General features: G+C 59.0%; 1 protein-coding gene across 1 annotated transcript in view; it reads right to left on the bottom strand.

Annotated features, from left to right (window-relative positions):
• Window positions 1-15775, bottom strand: part of TNXB (tenascin XB) — a 52228-nt gene that overhangs the window by 22872 nt on the left and 13581 nt on the right. The window contains exons 6-13 of the mRNA XM_055129087.1: window positions 15198-15566; window positions 14017-14310; window positions 11533-11823; window positions 10886-11185; window positions 9080-9403; window positions 4467-4760; window positions 3133-3432; window positions 997-1296 (exon numbers count right to left, since the gene is read on the bottom strand). Of these exons, the coding sequence (XP_054985062.1) occupies window positions 997-1296; window positions 3133-3432; window positions 4467-4760; window positions 9080-9403; window positions 10886-11185; window positions 11533-11823; window positions 14017-14310; window positions 15198-15566 (2472 nt within the window). The remainder of the gene's footprint in view (window positions 1-996; window positions 1297-3132; window positions 3433-4466; window positions 4761-9079; window positions 9404-10885; window positions 11186-11532; window positions 11824-14016; window positions 14311-15197; window positions 15567-15775) is intronic.

Here is a 15775-nt window from a genome sequence, read left to right as displayed (position 1 = left end):
ATCTTTTGGTGCCAGGCAATGAACCCGGATTGGCACCTGCTAGGCTGCTGCCCTCACTGCTGTACTACGTCCTGGCCAACAATAACAAACTTTAAGACTCATGCTGAGTGCAAGCTATAGATTGCGCGATTGATTCTACTAAGTGAAATGCTTTAGGATGGCAAAATTATAGGGCAGAAGAGATAGTACAGAGGTATACCACTTGTCTGGCTGACTGTAGTTAAGTCCCAGCACCCCATATGATTCTCTGAGCCCTGCTAGGAGTGACCCCTAAGCACAGTTGTGTATGGCCCCAAAACAATCAAACAAAAAGAGAAAACTTTAGAAAAAAATTTTTTTGGGGGGGCACACCCAGCGTTGCCAGAGGTTACTCCTGGCTCATGCACTCAGGAATTACTCCTGGTGGTGCTCAGGGGACCATATGGGATGCTGGGAATCGAACCCGGGTAGGCTGTGTACAAGGCAAATGCCCTACCCACTGTGCCATTGCTCCAGCCCTGAGAGAAAACTTTTAATGATAGAAAACTATCGGTGGTGGGAGAGGCTGGTGTGAAAGGACTGTCAGTCACTGGAGAACTCTTGTGGCAAGGGAAGTATATTTAGTGGGGGGGTCTTGGGCCACACCTAGCGGTGTTCAGGGGTTACTCCTGAATTTGGACTCAGGGATCATCCCTGTTGGGCTCGGGGGACCATATGCGATGCCAGAAAACAAACCCAAATCGGCTACATACAAGGCAAGTGCCCTCCTCACTCCAGCCCCCCAAGGGAAGCATCTTGTATCTCGATTGTGGCATGTTTTCACGACTTACATACTTGCCAAATCTCAGAATTATTCCCTTAACAATGGGTACATCTTATTTTATAGAAATTTTGTCTGATAAAGCAAACCCCTTCCCATAGTAAAGGGAAATCAGGAAGCTAAGAAATTGTGTCCTGTGACTATGTGACAGCAGCAGTGGGCATTCTGGCAGGGAATTCTGGCCCTGGAGCACTCACCGGTCACTACGGTGGTGGACAGGGGTCCCACACGTTTGCCCTGGTACAGCCCGTAGAGAAGCATCTTGTAGCGACGGGCAGGGTCCAGGCCAGGAATGGTCACCTCCCGCAGGTCACCCTCCACGGGCACCGCCTGGGGCTGTCCGTTCCTGTCCTTGTACTGGACCACGAAGGAGTCGAACTGGCCCTCAGGGACTGTCCAGGAGAGGCCCACAGTGTCCGGCGTCACGCTGGTCACCTTCAGTTCCTCCCCCAGGCGTGGTTTTCGGGGAGGCTTGCCTGTGGCGTCACTCTGGGGCTCTGAGAGGGAGACAGGGACGGGAAGTGGTTGGGCGTGTGCACAGGGCAGGACTCGGAGGTCTGAAAGGAGGCTCTGTTCTCAGAGCTCAGGGATGTTAGTGCTGTGAGCTGGCACATGGAGAAGGGACCCCAGCCCAAGGGGATGGGCCAAAGGACAAACAAAGGACAAACAATGGCAGCCATCACCAGTGACCACCTGTTTCCCTGGCCTCGCAGGCCATGGAACGCCTTCCCTGGAGGATCTCCCTGAGCAGTACCCAGCTCTCTGAGTGACCCCACTGTGGCACTGTCAGCAGACCTGGGGCCACGGGGCTAGGGAGGGACTCTGTCCTGGCGGCCACTTTCCGGGGCATGATGGTGACTGAGCACCCAAGGCCCATCCCTGTCCTTGAGCTAAACCACAGAGGTTGAAGTGGCCCTCAGGGACTGTCCAGGGCGGGGGTCTGTCACCCCCAGTTCCTCCAGGCTGGCGTCACCTGGCGGTGCTGACCAGAGGCGAGACTCCGGTGTTTATTTCTTTCCAGATGACTCCTTGCCTGCCTCCCGCTGGCGATGGAAAAATCCAAAAGTGACCAAATGAAAAAAGTTTTCCTCGGACACATCCATCACCCTTCCTGCTGCCACCACCCTTCACTTGTCTGGGCCTCGTCCCACTGAGCCCACAAACAGGGCTCTTCTCCCAACCCCGGCTTCCTGCTCCTCACCCCTCCTGCTGTCCCCACTGTCCATCTGCTAGATACTCACTTCTGCCCTACGGGCTGCACTGGATCCCCCACATGCATAGTTTGTGGGTCCCTTTTACTGAGAAGCCTGCTTGTGGCGACTGAGCCCTGGGGAGCACCCCCGGAACACGGGAAACAGAGGGTCCATTTGCAGATGGGACAGGGTGTGAGACAGAGGTGACCAGGAGTGGATGTTGGCTGTGGGGTGCAGAGGGATGAAGTAGGGGTTCTCCAAAAGGGCAAGGATGTGGCGTCTGCCCAGGAGCCCTCTCGAGGCGGGAAGGAGCTGGCCTGCTGCCTGTCTGGACAGCCAGGATGCTGACGGCATTGTTATTGCAAGAAACTTCTGGCAATAGGGAGCCCCCAGGGGCAGGGGAGGGCCTGGACTGGACCCCAGGAAAGAGGTACAGCGGGGCTAGGCCAAATTGGGCCTGTTTGGGCAGCCAGCCCTGGGCTCCTCCGACTCCCAGTTTCCAGACTCCGGGAGGGGGACAGAGGAGGGAAGGGGCTCTGCGGGGGAGGCGATATAGGGCGCAACCAGCCTGAGCCAGCAGAGTAAGAGCAGAGATTACGAACTCTCAGGAGGTGATGGTCACGCAGGCCGAAGGCCCGCATGCTAAGGGTGGTAGGACAGCTCCTGCTCCCGCACCTCCTCTCCTGGCACCGCCTCCAACGGGGACCAAGAGGGCTCCCCCATTCACCAGGGGGAGAAGTGATTAGACAGGAGGAAAGGTAGGGTAGGGCATTTGCTATGCACACAGCCAACCCGGGTTCGATTCCCAGCATCCCTTATGGTCCCCCAAGCACCACGAGGAGTAATTCCTGAGTGCAGAGCCAGGAGTAACCCCTGTGCATCGCTGGGTGTGATGCACCCCCAAGAAAAAGCAAAAAAAAAAAAAAAAAAAGAAAGAAAGGAGGAAAGGTAAGTGGATGGAGACACCCAGGCGCTGGCCCCATTCTCCGGCTCTTATGTGCCTCTGTGGAGCACTTTGCAGCTTTCGAATGGGACAGCCATCGTGGGTGACCATTAGTGGGTGACCGGAAGCCACAGAGGGAGCCATCAGGCAGGATACACAAGGGAAGGAGCCAGACCCCAGGGACAGGGTCCCCTCACCTGTCTTGGCCTCCACAGAGACAGGGCTGCTTCGCTTCCCTTCCTGGATGCCAAAGAGCAGGAACTTGTATTTCTTGCCGGGCTCCAGGCCGGGGACGATGACCTCGCGCTGGTCTGCATCCACGGGCACCAGCTGGAGCTGCCCGGCCCTGTCCTTGTACTGCACCACGAAGGAGTCGAATTCGCCCTGGGGGACCGTCCACGAGAGGCCCACGGAGTCTGGGGTCACGCTGGTCACTGTCAGCTCCCCCAGGAGGGGCTGCTGGGGGGATTCGGCAGCTGCTGTTGGGGGGAGGGGAGCTGGGGAGACCAAGAAACATAGCTGAGACTAGTGGTGGGGGCTTCCCAGGGCCCTCCAGACCCCCGAAAGAGGGCGGCTATGCTGCGATGAGAAGCAGTTACACGCCCCACACACCCCTGCCCGATCTCTGAGTGGAATGTGGCATTTCCTTTGATGGTGAACTCAGGAAACCAAGCACAGAGGAACCCGTGGTACTTGTGACTTTGTCGCCGACAGGAATCACAGATGTGTTCCTGAGGCTTAAAGAGTTCTGCTGAAACCTGAAAACACTGTTTATTCCCTCACTCCCAAGTATAGGTAGGTTTTCACACATGCCACTCCGTAATACACTACCCAAGGAATCCCTGATCCAAGCAACACACTTGAATTTGAAGTATTTTGATGGGCCAGGCAAGTAAGTGGCCAACAGGGTCCCCTCCCTGGCACCACATACGGTCCCCTGAACCTCAGTAGGAGTGATCCCTGAGCACAAAGGCAGGAGTAAGACTTGAGCACGGGGGTGCAGCCCCAAACCAAACAAAAATGGTTATTGTAGAGCTAGACCGTTTCCCCTGGAAACAAGCTTTTACTCTATTGATTCGAAAGCACTGCCCTGAGAGGCGCTCACGCCACAAAGTGGGGAGGGCAGGAGCAGGGAGACCAGAGCAGGGTCAGCTCCTGGAGGGAGGGCCAGAAGGCTGGGATTCAAGGGATATGTGTCATTTAACCCCAATTGAAAAGGGTCCTGGGGGAGTGACAGTCATAGCCAAGTCACAGCAGAGCTATGAAGGGAAGGGGGGGAAACATCTGCAGGCGAGAGCGGGGGGGAGATGTCTCAGTCGGTGAGTCAGACGGGAGGAAGGGGAAAAGGGAAGGGGGTAAGGGAAGGGAGGGTAAGGAAGGTTCCAGTTAGGAGATCAGCCAAGGGGCCAAGGGACAATGTCTGTGACCCCAGGAAGAACCTGTGGGGCCACTTAGGCAGGACCTGAGACAGAGAGACTGTGGGGCGAGAGACTCTGGGAAAGCAGAGGCAGGGCGGTCCCCCATCACTCACCCGTCACGGCCACCACCGAGAGGGGGCCCACGCGCTGCCCGTCACTCAGCCCGTACAAGTTCATCCTGTATTTGCGCCCAGGCTCCAGGCCAGGGACAGTGACCTCGAGCTGGTCCTGGGCCACCGGAACCATCTGGGGCAGCCCATCCTTGTCCTTGTATTGGACCACGAAGGAGTCGAACTGACCCTCAGCAACCGTCCACGCAAGGTCCACAGAGTTGGGGGTCACGTCGGTCACGATCAGCTCCCCCAGTTGCGGCTCCAGGGGGGACTCTGTGGCTGGAGGACTCTCTTCTGGTTGTGACAGGAGAGACAGAGGGGGTGGGCTATGAGGAGCAGCCTCGGTCCCGGTAGTGAGTGGCCCTGTTTGTGGGGAGCCCCGGGAGGTGTTCTCGGTACGAAACCACACAGACTGGCCACCTCTGTCTGACCAAGGGCCCCTCACGACATCCCGGCCGGGTTGTGAAGAGCCGGGACAGCACCTGGGCTTCTGTGCCCGCGTCCCCGGCCTCATGTCTCCCACCCCTGTCCTGATCTCAGCTCTCAGTCACTCGGCACCTCCCCTGGGTGCTAAACGGGGGTCTCAAACCCAGCAAGTTGAAAAGAGAGGGGCTGGAGAGATAGTGCTCGCCTTGCCTGTGGCCAACCAGGGTTCAGTCCCCAGCATCCCATATTAAACTATTAAAATATTACTTTTACTCTAAAGATCCTAAAGCGTCACTGTGAGAGGGAGCTCATGGCACAAAAATGGGGTGACCGTGTGATCTTGAGGTCCCCCAAGCTTCCAAGTCAGCGTTGTCCCTGAGTGTTGAGCCAGCAGTCAGCCCTGAACACTGCCAGATGTGGCCCAAAAATCAAAAATCAAACAAAAAATGTTTAAAGAGAGCCTGGGGGCTCCCACACACCTGCTCCCCCAGCCTCTAGGGTTCCCACACACCTGCTCCCCCTCAGCCTCTGGGGTCCCCACATACCTGCTCCCCCCCAGCCTCTGGGGTCCCCACATACACCTGCTCCCCCCCAGCCACTGGGGTTCCCACAAACCTGCTCCCCCATAACCTCGGGGGTCCCCACACACACCTGCTCCCCCCAGTCTCTGGGGTCCCCACACACACCTGCTCCCCCCCAGCCTCTCAGGGGCTCCCATATACCTGATCCCCCCAGCCTCCCCACTGCAGGCTCAGAGGCACCAAGTATTCTCACAGCCCACATCCAGCCCCCGAGGAAGTCCTGGGAGCCTCCCTCTCACCGGCCCTGCCTACCGGCCCCCAGCTCTCACAGCACTAGGGGCAAGTCTCCTCCCCTCTCCCCTCACCCCTTCTCTCTGTGGCTCATGCTACACCTTAGTCGGAGCTGACTCACAGAGGCGCCCATCTTAGCCACAGCCAAAGTGAAGTTGTGCAGCCACATGGCCCCACACGCTCACCTCCCCTGTGGCCCGAAAACCCCTGCGCCAATCCCCACCTCACACACTGGGCTTGGCTTTGTGCCACAATTCCCATCCCGGTGGGAGCAACTGTGGGGGTCATTGGGTGCCTGTGGTGACCTTGGACCTGAGCTCCGTGGGGAGGAGCTTTGCCCCGCAGTGGCTGCAGCATCTGGGGCGCCTGAGTATTCAAGAGTGTCAGGTGACGGGCTGCTCTGCCCGGCTGGCTGGGCGAGCCCCATGCTCAGAAGCTGCAAATCTGGAGTCTCATGGCCCCTGAGGAGTCTGTGAGAGACGCATCAGAAGTGACCCACGGAAGGGGAAGGGGCCCCCACGGGGTGGTGATTGGCGGGTGGGGTTCTCAAGACCTGATTTCTCTGGCTCCTGTGGGAGGATGGGACTGGATGGGACGTACTGAAGGGAAACAGGCTGTGGTGTTAGAATGTCGTGTATTCCCAAGAAACCCCATCATTCAGAGTATTGCAAATCATGGTGCGCAAAATAAAAACAAAATAAGAGGGGCTGGAGCGATAGCACAGCGGGGAGGGCGTTTGCCTTGCAAGCGGCCGACCTGGGTTCGATTCCCAGCATCCCATCTGGTCCCCCGAGCACCGCCAGGAGTAATTCCTGAGTGTAAAGCCAGGAATAACCCCTGTGCATTGCCGGGTGTGATGCAAAAAGAAAAAAATAAAACAGGCCGGCAACAAAGGTTTCAGGAAGACGGACATGAGTGGGGCGGGCGGGCAGCCTGCGGGGTGAGAGCGTGGTGGGGCTCCTGGCCCAGGGCCGCTGGCCAGCTTTATCAGCTCTGCCGCATCCGTTTCCTGCTGGGCTTTCCCTTTCCACACCGTCCCTCACAGTCGTCCTTTTAGCTGGCGGCTTAACTGGGGGAGGTGAGCAGAGAACCAGGGGTACGACTGTCTGTGCTGCATGAAGAGGAAGATCCTTCGGCTTAGTAACCTTCGAGCTAGCAGCAGCCTTTCTAGCAAGGGCCAGTACGGCCCTTCTGGGTCCTTGCTCCTGTCACGCCCTGTCACGCTCTAGTAAGGAACAAGCACACGCCTCCTCTCCTTAAAGGCTCTTGTGTCTTCCCGAGGACAATATAGGCTTTAACATATCCAGAGCCGGAGGGCCGGCTCAGGGACACATATCTTGCATACCTAAGAACCTGAGTTCGATCCCTTAAAACCTCATGCCCTCTGCACCCCTACCCAACACTGCTAGGTGAAGCCCCGCTGACCCCAAGCACTGCTGGGTCTCCGTGGCAGTGCATGACCGGGCCCCAGCATTACTCTCCAGTCCAACTGGCAGACTGTTGCCAGGAGCAGAGCACTGGCTCTCTCAAGTTCTACTTGGAGCCCACCCTCATCCCCCCACGCACACCCCCCAATATCCAGTATTTCCGGGTCGCGCATGTTGCTCAGTGGTGAAATGTGAGCCATGCTTGTACCGTGCCCGAGGGCCCGTCACCAGCACTGCAGCAAAAGACAAAACTGTAGTATCTGATCAGCTCCAGAGTGATTTTTTTTCTGCAGGAGGCTCAAAGTGAGAGAGACTAAGCCAAGCCCGTGTCTGCTATGGTACTCCCTCGAGCACTCTACCAGACGGTGGGTGCTGCTTGCTTGATCTGGAGGACGAGGAATCTGAGGTTCTGGAGGGAACGTAATTTTTTCAAGATAACACAGCTAGGAATGGGGACGCTGGGAATGGACGTTTGGGAATCTGGTTGGACGTTTGGGAATCTCTACCAGATTCCCAAACCCCATCCCGCCCTGCCCCATCAGTGTCAGACTCAGCCTGTCCTCGGGACGGGGACCCACATGGCCCAGGGTGACTGCCCAGGACAGACAAAAGCCCCAGGTCACCGCCAGAGACAACCAGAGACAGCTGGTTCTGGTTGACAAGCCTCGTCCTGACACGGGCTGGGGGGGGGCAGGGGTGCACCCTCCTCTTAGGGCTGACCGAGGCAAATAAAACTGGGAGTGGAAGATTCTAGAACTAGAGCCAACCAAGTCTCCGTGAGGTTGGGCTGCGTGGAGGTTCAGAAACCATGACTTGGAAACGAATCCGTTTTTCCTCCTCTAAGTTCACAGAAGGGTCCCTATTCTGTGCGCTCTCCCACGTACGGGCAGCAGCCCCGCCGGGGGCCTCGCTAGGAGGCCCTGGAGAGGAAGTACCCGGCTGGTGCCCAGGAAGTCAGGAGGGGCCGCAAGGGTCACCCTCCCAGCCAGAGTGTGGAATCCAGCATTGCCAAGCTCGGATGAAGCTGGTCTCACTGATTTCTGACCTTTAAAGAAGTCACACCTGCCAAAGGGGACAGGCCAGCCCCCACAGGAAGGACCATTATACTAATCGGGCAGTAAACACTGACAGCTACTTTGCTCCTTGCCAGCCCCATCTTTCGTGCTGTAATTTCTTTCGGATTTTTTCCCCTTTGGTTTTGAGGCCACGCCTAGTGGGGCTGGGAGGCTACTCCTGGCGGTGCTCAGGGGAACAGGAGGTGCCAGGGATTGAACCCAAGTTTTCCAGCACACACACACCATGTGCTCAGACCATTGAGCTCTTTCCAGCCGTTTAGTGCTTTGGTGTTTTTTTTTTTTTTTCTGAGGAGGATGGCAAAGCCAGCATGGTGATGGGATTACTCAGGGCACAGAGGTCACTCTGGAGGCCACATATGGTACAGGGAATCAAACTGGGGTCAGCTGCATGCAAGGCAAGAGCTTTAGCCCCTGCACTATCTCCCTTCTCCGCCCCACCCCCTGCTTAATGCTTCGTAGTTCATCCCTGCTCCCAAGAGATCAGGGTACCTCAGTTCCACAGATGAGGAGAATGCAGGGAGTCTAAAATGGTCTCAGTAGGGGCAGGAGAGAGATAGTCCAGTGGTTAGAACGTTTGCCTTGCAATGCTTTAATCCCTGGCATCCCATATGGTCTCCTGAGTACCACCAGGAATGATTCCTGACTGCAAAGCCAAGAGTAACCCCTGAGCATTGCTGGGTGTAGCCCCAAAACAAAACAAAACAAAACAAAACAAAACAAAACGGTCTCGGGGCCTTGCAGCTGGCTGTGGCCCACCCGCTGTGAACTGTTCTTTCTAGGTCTTTCCCAGCAAGAAGCCTCCACCCTGGCAAGGAAGAGCTCTGGACAGCGGGAGACTGGGCCACCAGTAGGAGAAACTGCCCCTCACTCACCGGTCACGCCCACGGTGGACACGGGGCCCACTCGCCGGCCCTCGTGCACCCCGTACAGGTTCATCTTGTACTTGCGGCCCGGCTCCAGGCCCTGCACGGTCACCTCACGCTCCTCGCCCCCGACACGCACCAGCTGGGGCCGCCCGTCCCTGTCCTTGTACTGGACGGTGAAGGTGTCGAAGCGGCCCTGGGGGACGGTCCAGGAGAGGCTCAGCGAGTCTGGGGACGATCCTGACACTGTCAGCGCCCCCAGGACGGGCTCCTCAGGGGGCTCCATGCTGGCTTCTGTGGTGCTGGGAGTCTTGACCCCAGTCTCCGGGGGGGCTGAGAGAAGAGACGGGAGACAGGTTAAAGGGTCACCTGCTTTGCTTGTGACTTTAATCAATAGAGAGGACCCGGCAAATCTATCCATCAAGCGCAGCCTCAGGAGGCTGGAACCTTGGCCTCAGCCATTCAGTAACTCGACCGAGGAAGAGACAAGGGTGCAAGTGACAGGGCAGCGCACACAGCCCACCCGGCCTCAGCCCCCAGCACCCCGTATGCCCCCTCCCCAGTCTTGATCCCTGAGCACAGAGCCAGGACTAAGCCCTGAGCACCACTGGGTGTGGCCCAAAGACAAAGGAAATGAAAGATGGAAAAAGCTGAGCTGCCCTGCCCCCCCCCCCCCCCCCCCGTTTGCAGGCAGGATTGCCCTGGGGTTCCTGGCGAGGCCCTGGGGGCAGCAGGGGGCCTCCCTTTGCGTCTGAGAAAGGAGCAGAGATGGGAAGAGAGGAAAGTTGGGGGGACGCCAGACTGGTCACTGACCACAGGCCTCCACCCCTGCTCTTCCTGCCAGCTCCTAGCTCCCCCGTGGGGGGTTGCTTATGGGGGCTGCAGATGCACGAGCTTGGCTCAGGCATCCCAGGCTGCCCTGCCCCTCCCTCCCTCCCTCCCTCCCTTCCTGTTAAGCCTAAGGAATGAAGGGTGGGGGGTCACGACAGCTCGGCTTCTGCTCTCCCCCCCCCCCAACCAGGGCTTAGCCCCAAGGGCACCTACCCTCCCTCTCTTGCAGCTGGTCTTTGCCAGAATACCACAGAGTGGGGAAACTGAGGCACCACACTTCCAGGACCCACTCCCCAGGCACAGGAAGGAGGGATCAGGCCGGGACAGGGAAGGGGCGTTTGAGGGGGGGACTCCCCTGTGCCCGCTGTCCCGAGTGCCGTGTGTCCTGCCTCCTAGCAGTTCTGTGACAATGGCAAAACCGAGGTAGCTCATAGGGGCTTGTAGGGAGCAGGTCCAGCTGTGGCTTCCGGAGCCCAAGTGCCCACCTGAGCCACAGAACTAGTGCTGGACCGGGTATGCGAGTGGGGTATGGGGGGGTAGGGAGGCTGGGGGGACAGTGGGATGGAGACAAAGTTAACGTGAACTCTCAGCCTTGCCCCCGGGGTCTGGAGTCAGGGGGTGAGGGGTCGGGGGCTGGCAGGCTGCCTCATGCTGATGGACACTGGGAATGTTCTAGTCCCTGGAGCTGTCCCCAGACAGAGCAGCGATGCTGGGAGGAGAGGATGCAGACCACGGCCGCTCAGGACCAGGGGTTGAAGGCATCTGTGAGGACAGTGCAGGGGGGATGGAGAATCCCGGGTAAGAGAAACGGGGAAAAGGAGGCCTATCTTGGTGATGGAGATGCAGGGCAGAGGACGGAGTCAGGCGCAGGGCCGGGAGAGTCCTGGCAGCAGCTGGGGGAAGGGCTGGCAGAGCCGAGCAAGCAGGCAGGGGGAAGAGCCCCCGGTAGCCCCGCTCAGAGGGACGGGGCTGCCTCCCGCTCACCTATGGCGGCAACCACAGACACGGGCCCCATTCGCTGTCCACCACGAAGCCCGTACAGGTCCATCTTATACTTCCGGCCGGCCTCCAGGTCAGGGATAGTGACCTCGTTCTCATCACCCCTGACAGGTACTTCCCGGAGCCGCCCCTGCGCGTCCTTATACTGGACCAGGAAGGAGTCGAAGGGGCCTTTGGCCACTGTCCAGTACAGGCGCGCGGAGTCCGGGGTGGTCTCTACCACGGTCAGCTGTCCCAGCACGGGCCGCTCCAGGGTCCCTGGGCGTTGGGGCGCCGTCTCTGGGGCTGTAAAGAAGAGGATCTAGCCAGGGCCAGCACCTGCCTGAGACCGGGGCCAGGAGCTCGGACGGGCTATCACATGTGGGACGGGGGACGGGTGAGGGGGTGGTCGCTGCGCCACCAGCATGAGCGCCACGCTCACGGCACAGCCAGGACATGACACACCGCCTGGGCCTCGGGGCGCAGCTGATGGGCTGGAAGGGGCCCAGCAGTGCGGGGGAGGCTGGCGGCCCCTCAGCCCGGGAGCGAGGCCAGGATTCGGCATCGGCCGTCACACTGGGAGGTCCCGCTGCTTCCTGGCGAGCGCACAGGGCCAGAAGGGTCCCGTGGACGCCGAGGAGGTGGCAACTCACCCGTGGTGCCATCAGCCATGAGGGGGCCGTGCCGTTTCTTGTTGGCGATCCCGAAGAGACTAAATCTGTACTTGTGGTCCGGGTCCAGTGGGGAGATGATCACCGAGCGCTCGGGCCCTTCCACGGGTACCACCTGAGGCCGCCCGGCCCTGTCCTTGTACTGGACCAGGAAGGAGTCGAACTGGCCCTCGGGAACCGTCCAGGATAGGCGGAGGGAGTCTGGGCTGGGGTCTGTCACCCACAGCTGACCCAGGCGCGGGGGCGTCGCTGGGCTGGAATCAGTCTGCGGCACTAGAAAGAGAAGCAGACGGGGTGGGGGAGGGGGACACCGGTCATGGTGTGCACTGCGGTCCCCCTCAGGGATGCTGTGTGAGGATGTGCAGGCGCTGACCAGCCAGGTCTCTGCCGTTCGAGCTGCGCCCCCCGACTCCAGGTCTGCCCACTGAGAGGAAGGAATGCTCTCTGCTAAGTGGTGTGGCCTGGACCACCTCCATAGTCGGAGTGGGGGGCTTCTGCATGAGGACCCGCCAGACTTTCCACATCTCCGTGCCCAGGGGTGTCCTCCTGGTCAACCTCCTCTGCTTCCGGCTCTGCCTGCCGGCTGCTCTGTCCCGGGAGGTGTTCGTGTGGGGAGACCCTCCCAGATTCAGGGTCTCCGGCCCCCCTGCACCCATGCCAGAGCCCTTGCGGGGGGGAGAGGCCGCTCACTGTCACCTCCCGCCCTCCTTGGCTCTGTTCCACTGGCTGTGGGCCCAAGCTTCACCTCCAGCCATCCAGCCCTGCCGCACCCTCCAGTGACCGGCCAGTGTCCTGGGGACACTCTGTAAGCCTGAATCACGCTCACCCGGAGTCTGACATGTCCGACCACGCCCTTGTGTGCTGCTCGCCCTGGCTCTGCCGCTCTCCCCAGATGTGCCATGATACACCCCAAACCCTTCAACAATGACACTTAACAAGTACTCAAAAGGAGGCCACCAAAGTGACGGCACAGGGCAGGTGCTTGCCTTGCATATGGCCGGCCTGGGTTCGATCCCCAGCATCCCATAGGGGCCCCAAGCCCTGCCAGAAGTAATCCCTGCATGTAGAGTCAAAGAATAAGCCCTGAGCATCACTAGAAGTATTCTCCCCACCCCCCAAAAAAAATTAAGAGTGCTCCAAAGATATTCATCCCAGGGCCAGGGAGGTTGCTCCAGGGCTGGGGTGTGTGAGCACTTCCACGCGAGAGCCCTGGCCTTGCTGCATGGAGCCACATGAACTCCAAGCATCACTGGGTGTGCCCAGCACCTGCCCCCCAAAATATTCATCTAAATGTCTGACGCCGTGTCGCTCCTGGTCTTGGCAGATGGGACTTTGATCCAGAAACGTGGAGGTCCCTGGGCTTCTTTGCTCCCTTCCCTTCCCTCACCGACCTCACTGCCACCAGCAGGCCTCCATCGGGCCTTTTCATTTTATTTTATTTTGGGGCCACACCGTGCAGTGCTCAGGAATAATCCTGGCAGGGCTCAGGGACCAGATGTGGGGCTAGGAATTGAACACGGGTCAGCCGCGTGCAAGGTAAATGCCCTACCTGCTGCATTATCACTCCACCCGCCTCCGTGAGGTCTTTTCAGATCTTAATGCTTCTCCAGCCGTCCTTGCATCAATCTCATTGTTGTTGTTGTTGTTGTTATTATTATTATTATTATTAGCTTGGAGTGATAGCGCAGCAGGTAGGGCATTTGCCTTGCATGTGGCCGAACTGGGTTCAATTCCTCTGCCCTTCTTGGAGAGCCCGGCAAGCTACCGAAAGTATCCCGCCCGCACAGCAGAGCCTGGCAAGCTCCCCGTGGCATATCCGATATACCAAAAACAGTAACAACAAGTCTCACAATGGAGACTGGTGCCTGCTTGAACAAATCGATGAACAACGGGACGACAGTGCTACAGTGCTATGATTATTATCATCATCACCCTTGTTAGTTTGGGGGCCACACCTGGCAGTGCTCAGGAGCACCTCCTGCCTCAGTGGTTGGGCGTTGTTCCTGGTGGAGCCCAGTTGCAGTACAAGGGCTCAAACCAGGGCCTCCTGCATGCAAAACACAAGGACTAACAGTCGAGCTAGCTCCTAGCCCGGCCTCAGCGTTACTTAAGAGAACTCTAATGATATCACTCCTCCACTTAAAACCCTTCCGCGGCCCCTGACGGCCTACAAATGAGGTCCACGCTTCTCAGTCACAGGGGACCAGTTCCCGGGGCTCCCTGGGTGGTCTCCAGGTAGAGAAAACGGAGTCTGTGCACTCTCTCGGCGCCTCTCCTCCTGCCTCACTCCCCAGGGCTCTCTCTGTCTGCCTGCCTCAACCTCTCTATACCACTCTTTATCTCTAAGGGTTCATTTTCAGGCACCACTGCCTCCAGGAAGCCTCCCTGAAATTCCCACAGCCCGGGGGAGCCCTCCTGGAGGTCTCCAGAGGACAGGGCCCAGGGGGCGCTACGGCTCTCACTCACCGATCTTGACTTCAGCTACCAGGGAGTCCTGCTTCTTCTTGCCCACGAGTCCATACAAGGTGAACTTGTACTTGCGGCCCAGGTCTAGGTTCGTGATGCGAGTCTCGCGCTGAGACCCCTTCATGGGCACCAGCTGGGGCCCGCTCCTGTCTTTGTACTGGATCAGGAAGGAGTCGAACTCGCCTTCGGGGACCGTCCAGTGCAGGAGCAGGGAGTCGGACGTCACATCGCTCACTGTCAGCTCGCCGAGGCGTGGCGGGGCCTGGGGCCTCCCAGGTTTCTCCTCACTAGGATCTGGGGCGAGGGGGGATGCAAAAGCTAAGACTCAAGGCCTCATCTCCGCCTCCCTCCCCTCCTCTCACCCAGGCTCCCGCCGTCCTGGACAGCTGGGAGTCTCCGACAGCCTTCCCGGGAAGGAGCACCCCCTCCCTGGCCAGCCTGGAGTGAAAGCTCTGGCCCTCCCTTTGATGAATGTCCCAGTCCCTCTCCACCCCAAGACCCTTGGGGTTCCCCCCAGAGTCTGAGCCTTCTGGGGCTGCGTTAGCTGAAAATGAGCCAGTGGCCATGGGCATCTCTCCCCTGGCCGCCCTCCCCCAGTGCAGGGAGGACAGTGACCCTGGCACCATTTGCGGGCACCAGACACCGCAGGTCCTGTCTTTCGATGGTCCCGCCAGCCTCTAAAATCCCATGTCTGGGCTGTCCCTGTATCCAGGGGCCTGATCTCCGCAGGAACTCTCCACAGTGAGCCAGGCTCAGAGGGTGGGGGACAATGAAGGGACACGCCAGCCTGGCCAGTGAAGGGGTGGCAGTGCCAAGGGCTGGTTCTTAGGGCAGGGTCTTCCCACACCCACTGGATTAGGGGAAGAGTGACAGGAAGCAAGGGCAGGGCACGGGGCAGAGAAACTGCAGGGCAGAGCCAGGGGCTACAGGCCGCCCTGTCGCGGTCCTTGAAGCCCTGCCCCACCTCTCACTTTTCTCTCCTACCTTGTCTTGGCGTCTTCCCCTCCCAGGCCCTCCTCTGTCACCACTTCAAGGTCCCCTCCCGCCTTTCTTCGCTACCCTCGGCTCCTTTACTCTCCTTCTGTCCGACTCCCCAGACCCGCCCTTCAGTCTCCCCACTTCCCAGTCTTACTCGGCCCTCCCCAGCAACCCCGGGATACTGAGCAAAACCCAGGATGTACCCATATTGCCGTAGTAGGTGAGGGGGGCTGAGGGTTCCCCACTGGGGAGAACCCCACGTAGTGTCAGCTCATAGGCGTCTCCAGGACGAGGGGAGGGTATCAGAGCCTGGCGGACATCCCCCGGGAGCAGCTCTTCATACACATCTGGACTCCCCGGCACCCTCAAGTTCAGCTGGAAGTGGGTGAAGATGTCAGACTGAGCCGTCCACACCACATGGAGGTGGCCTGTCTTGTCTTTGCCCAACACCTTCAACTCTCCCAGTTCCTGGGGGCGCTGCTGCAAGTCTGGGGCCCGGACCCCTTGAGTTGTTGGGGGGCCCGAGGGAGGAGGTTCATCGGTGGTCTCCAAAACATCCAGGGGGGAGGAACCTAGGGAAGACAGGTAAGTATCATATAAGCATCGGAAAGGAAACCAGCATCCAGGTCTGGCCTCCAGTCTCCAAACCTATAGGCCCTCCCTCCCTCTCTGGGTTCCCGACTCCACTAGCTGGGCCATCTCATCCTCCCCAACGTCAGCCACACCCTCCAAACATCCCCCTACACACACACACACACACACACACACACAGAGAGAGAGA

This window comes from Sorex araneus, chromosome 2 (assembly GCF_027595985.1).
Source record: "Sorex araneus isolate mSorAra2 chromosome 2, mSorAra2.pri, whole genome shotgun sequence".
NCBI classification, from domain to species: domain Eukaryota; kingdom Metazoa; phylum Chordata; class Mammalia; order Eulipotyphla; family Soricidae; genus Sorex; species Sorex araneus.
Note: the sequence above shows the minus strand (reverse complement) of the source record. Positions and strands in the feature narration are given on the sequence as shown.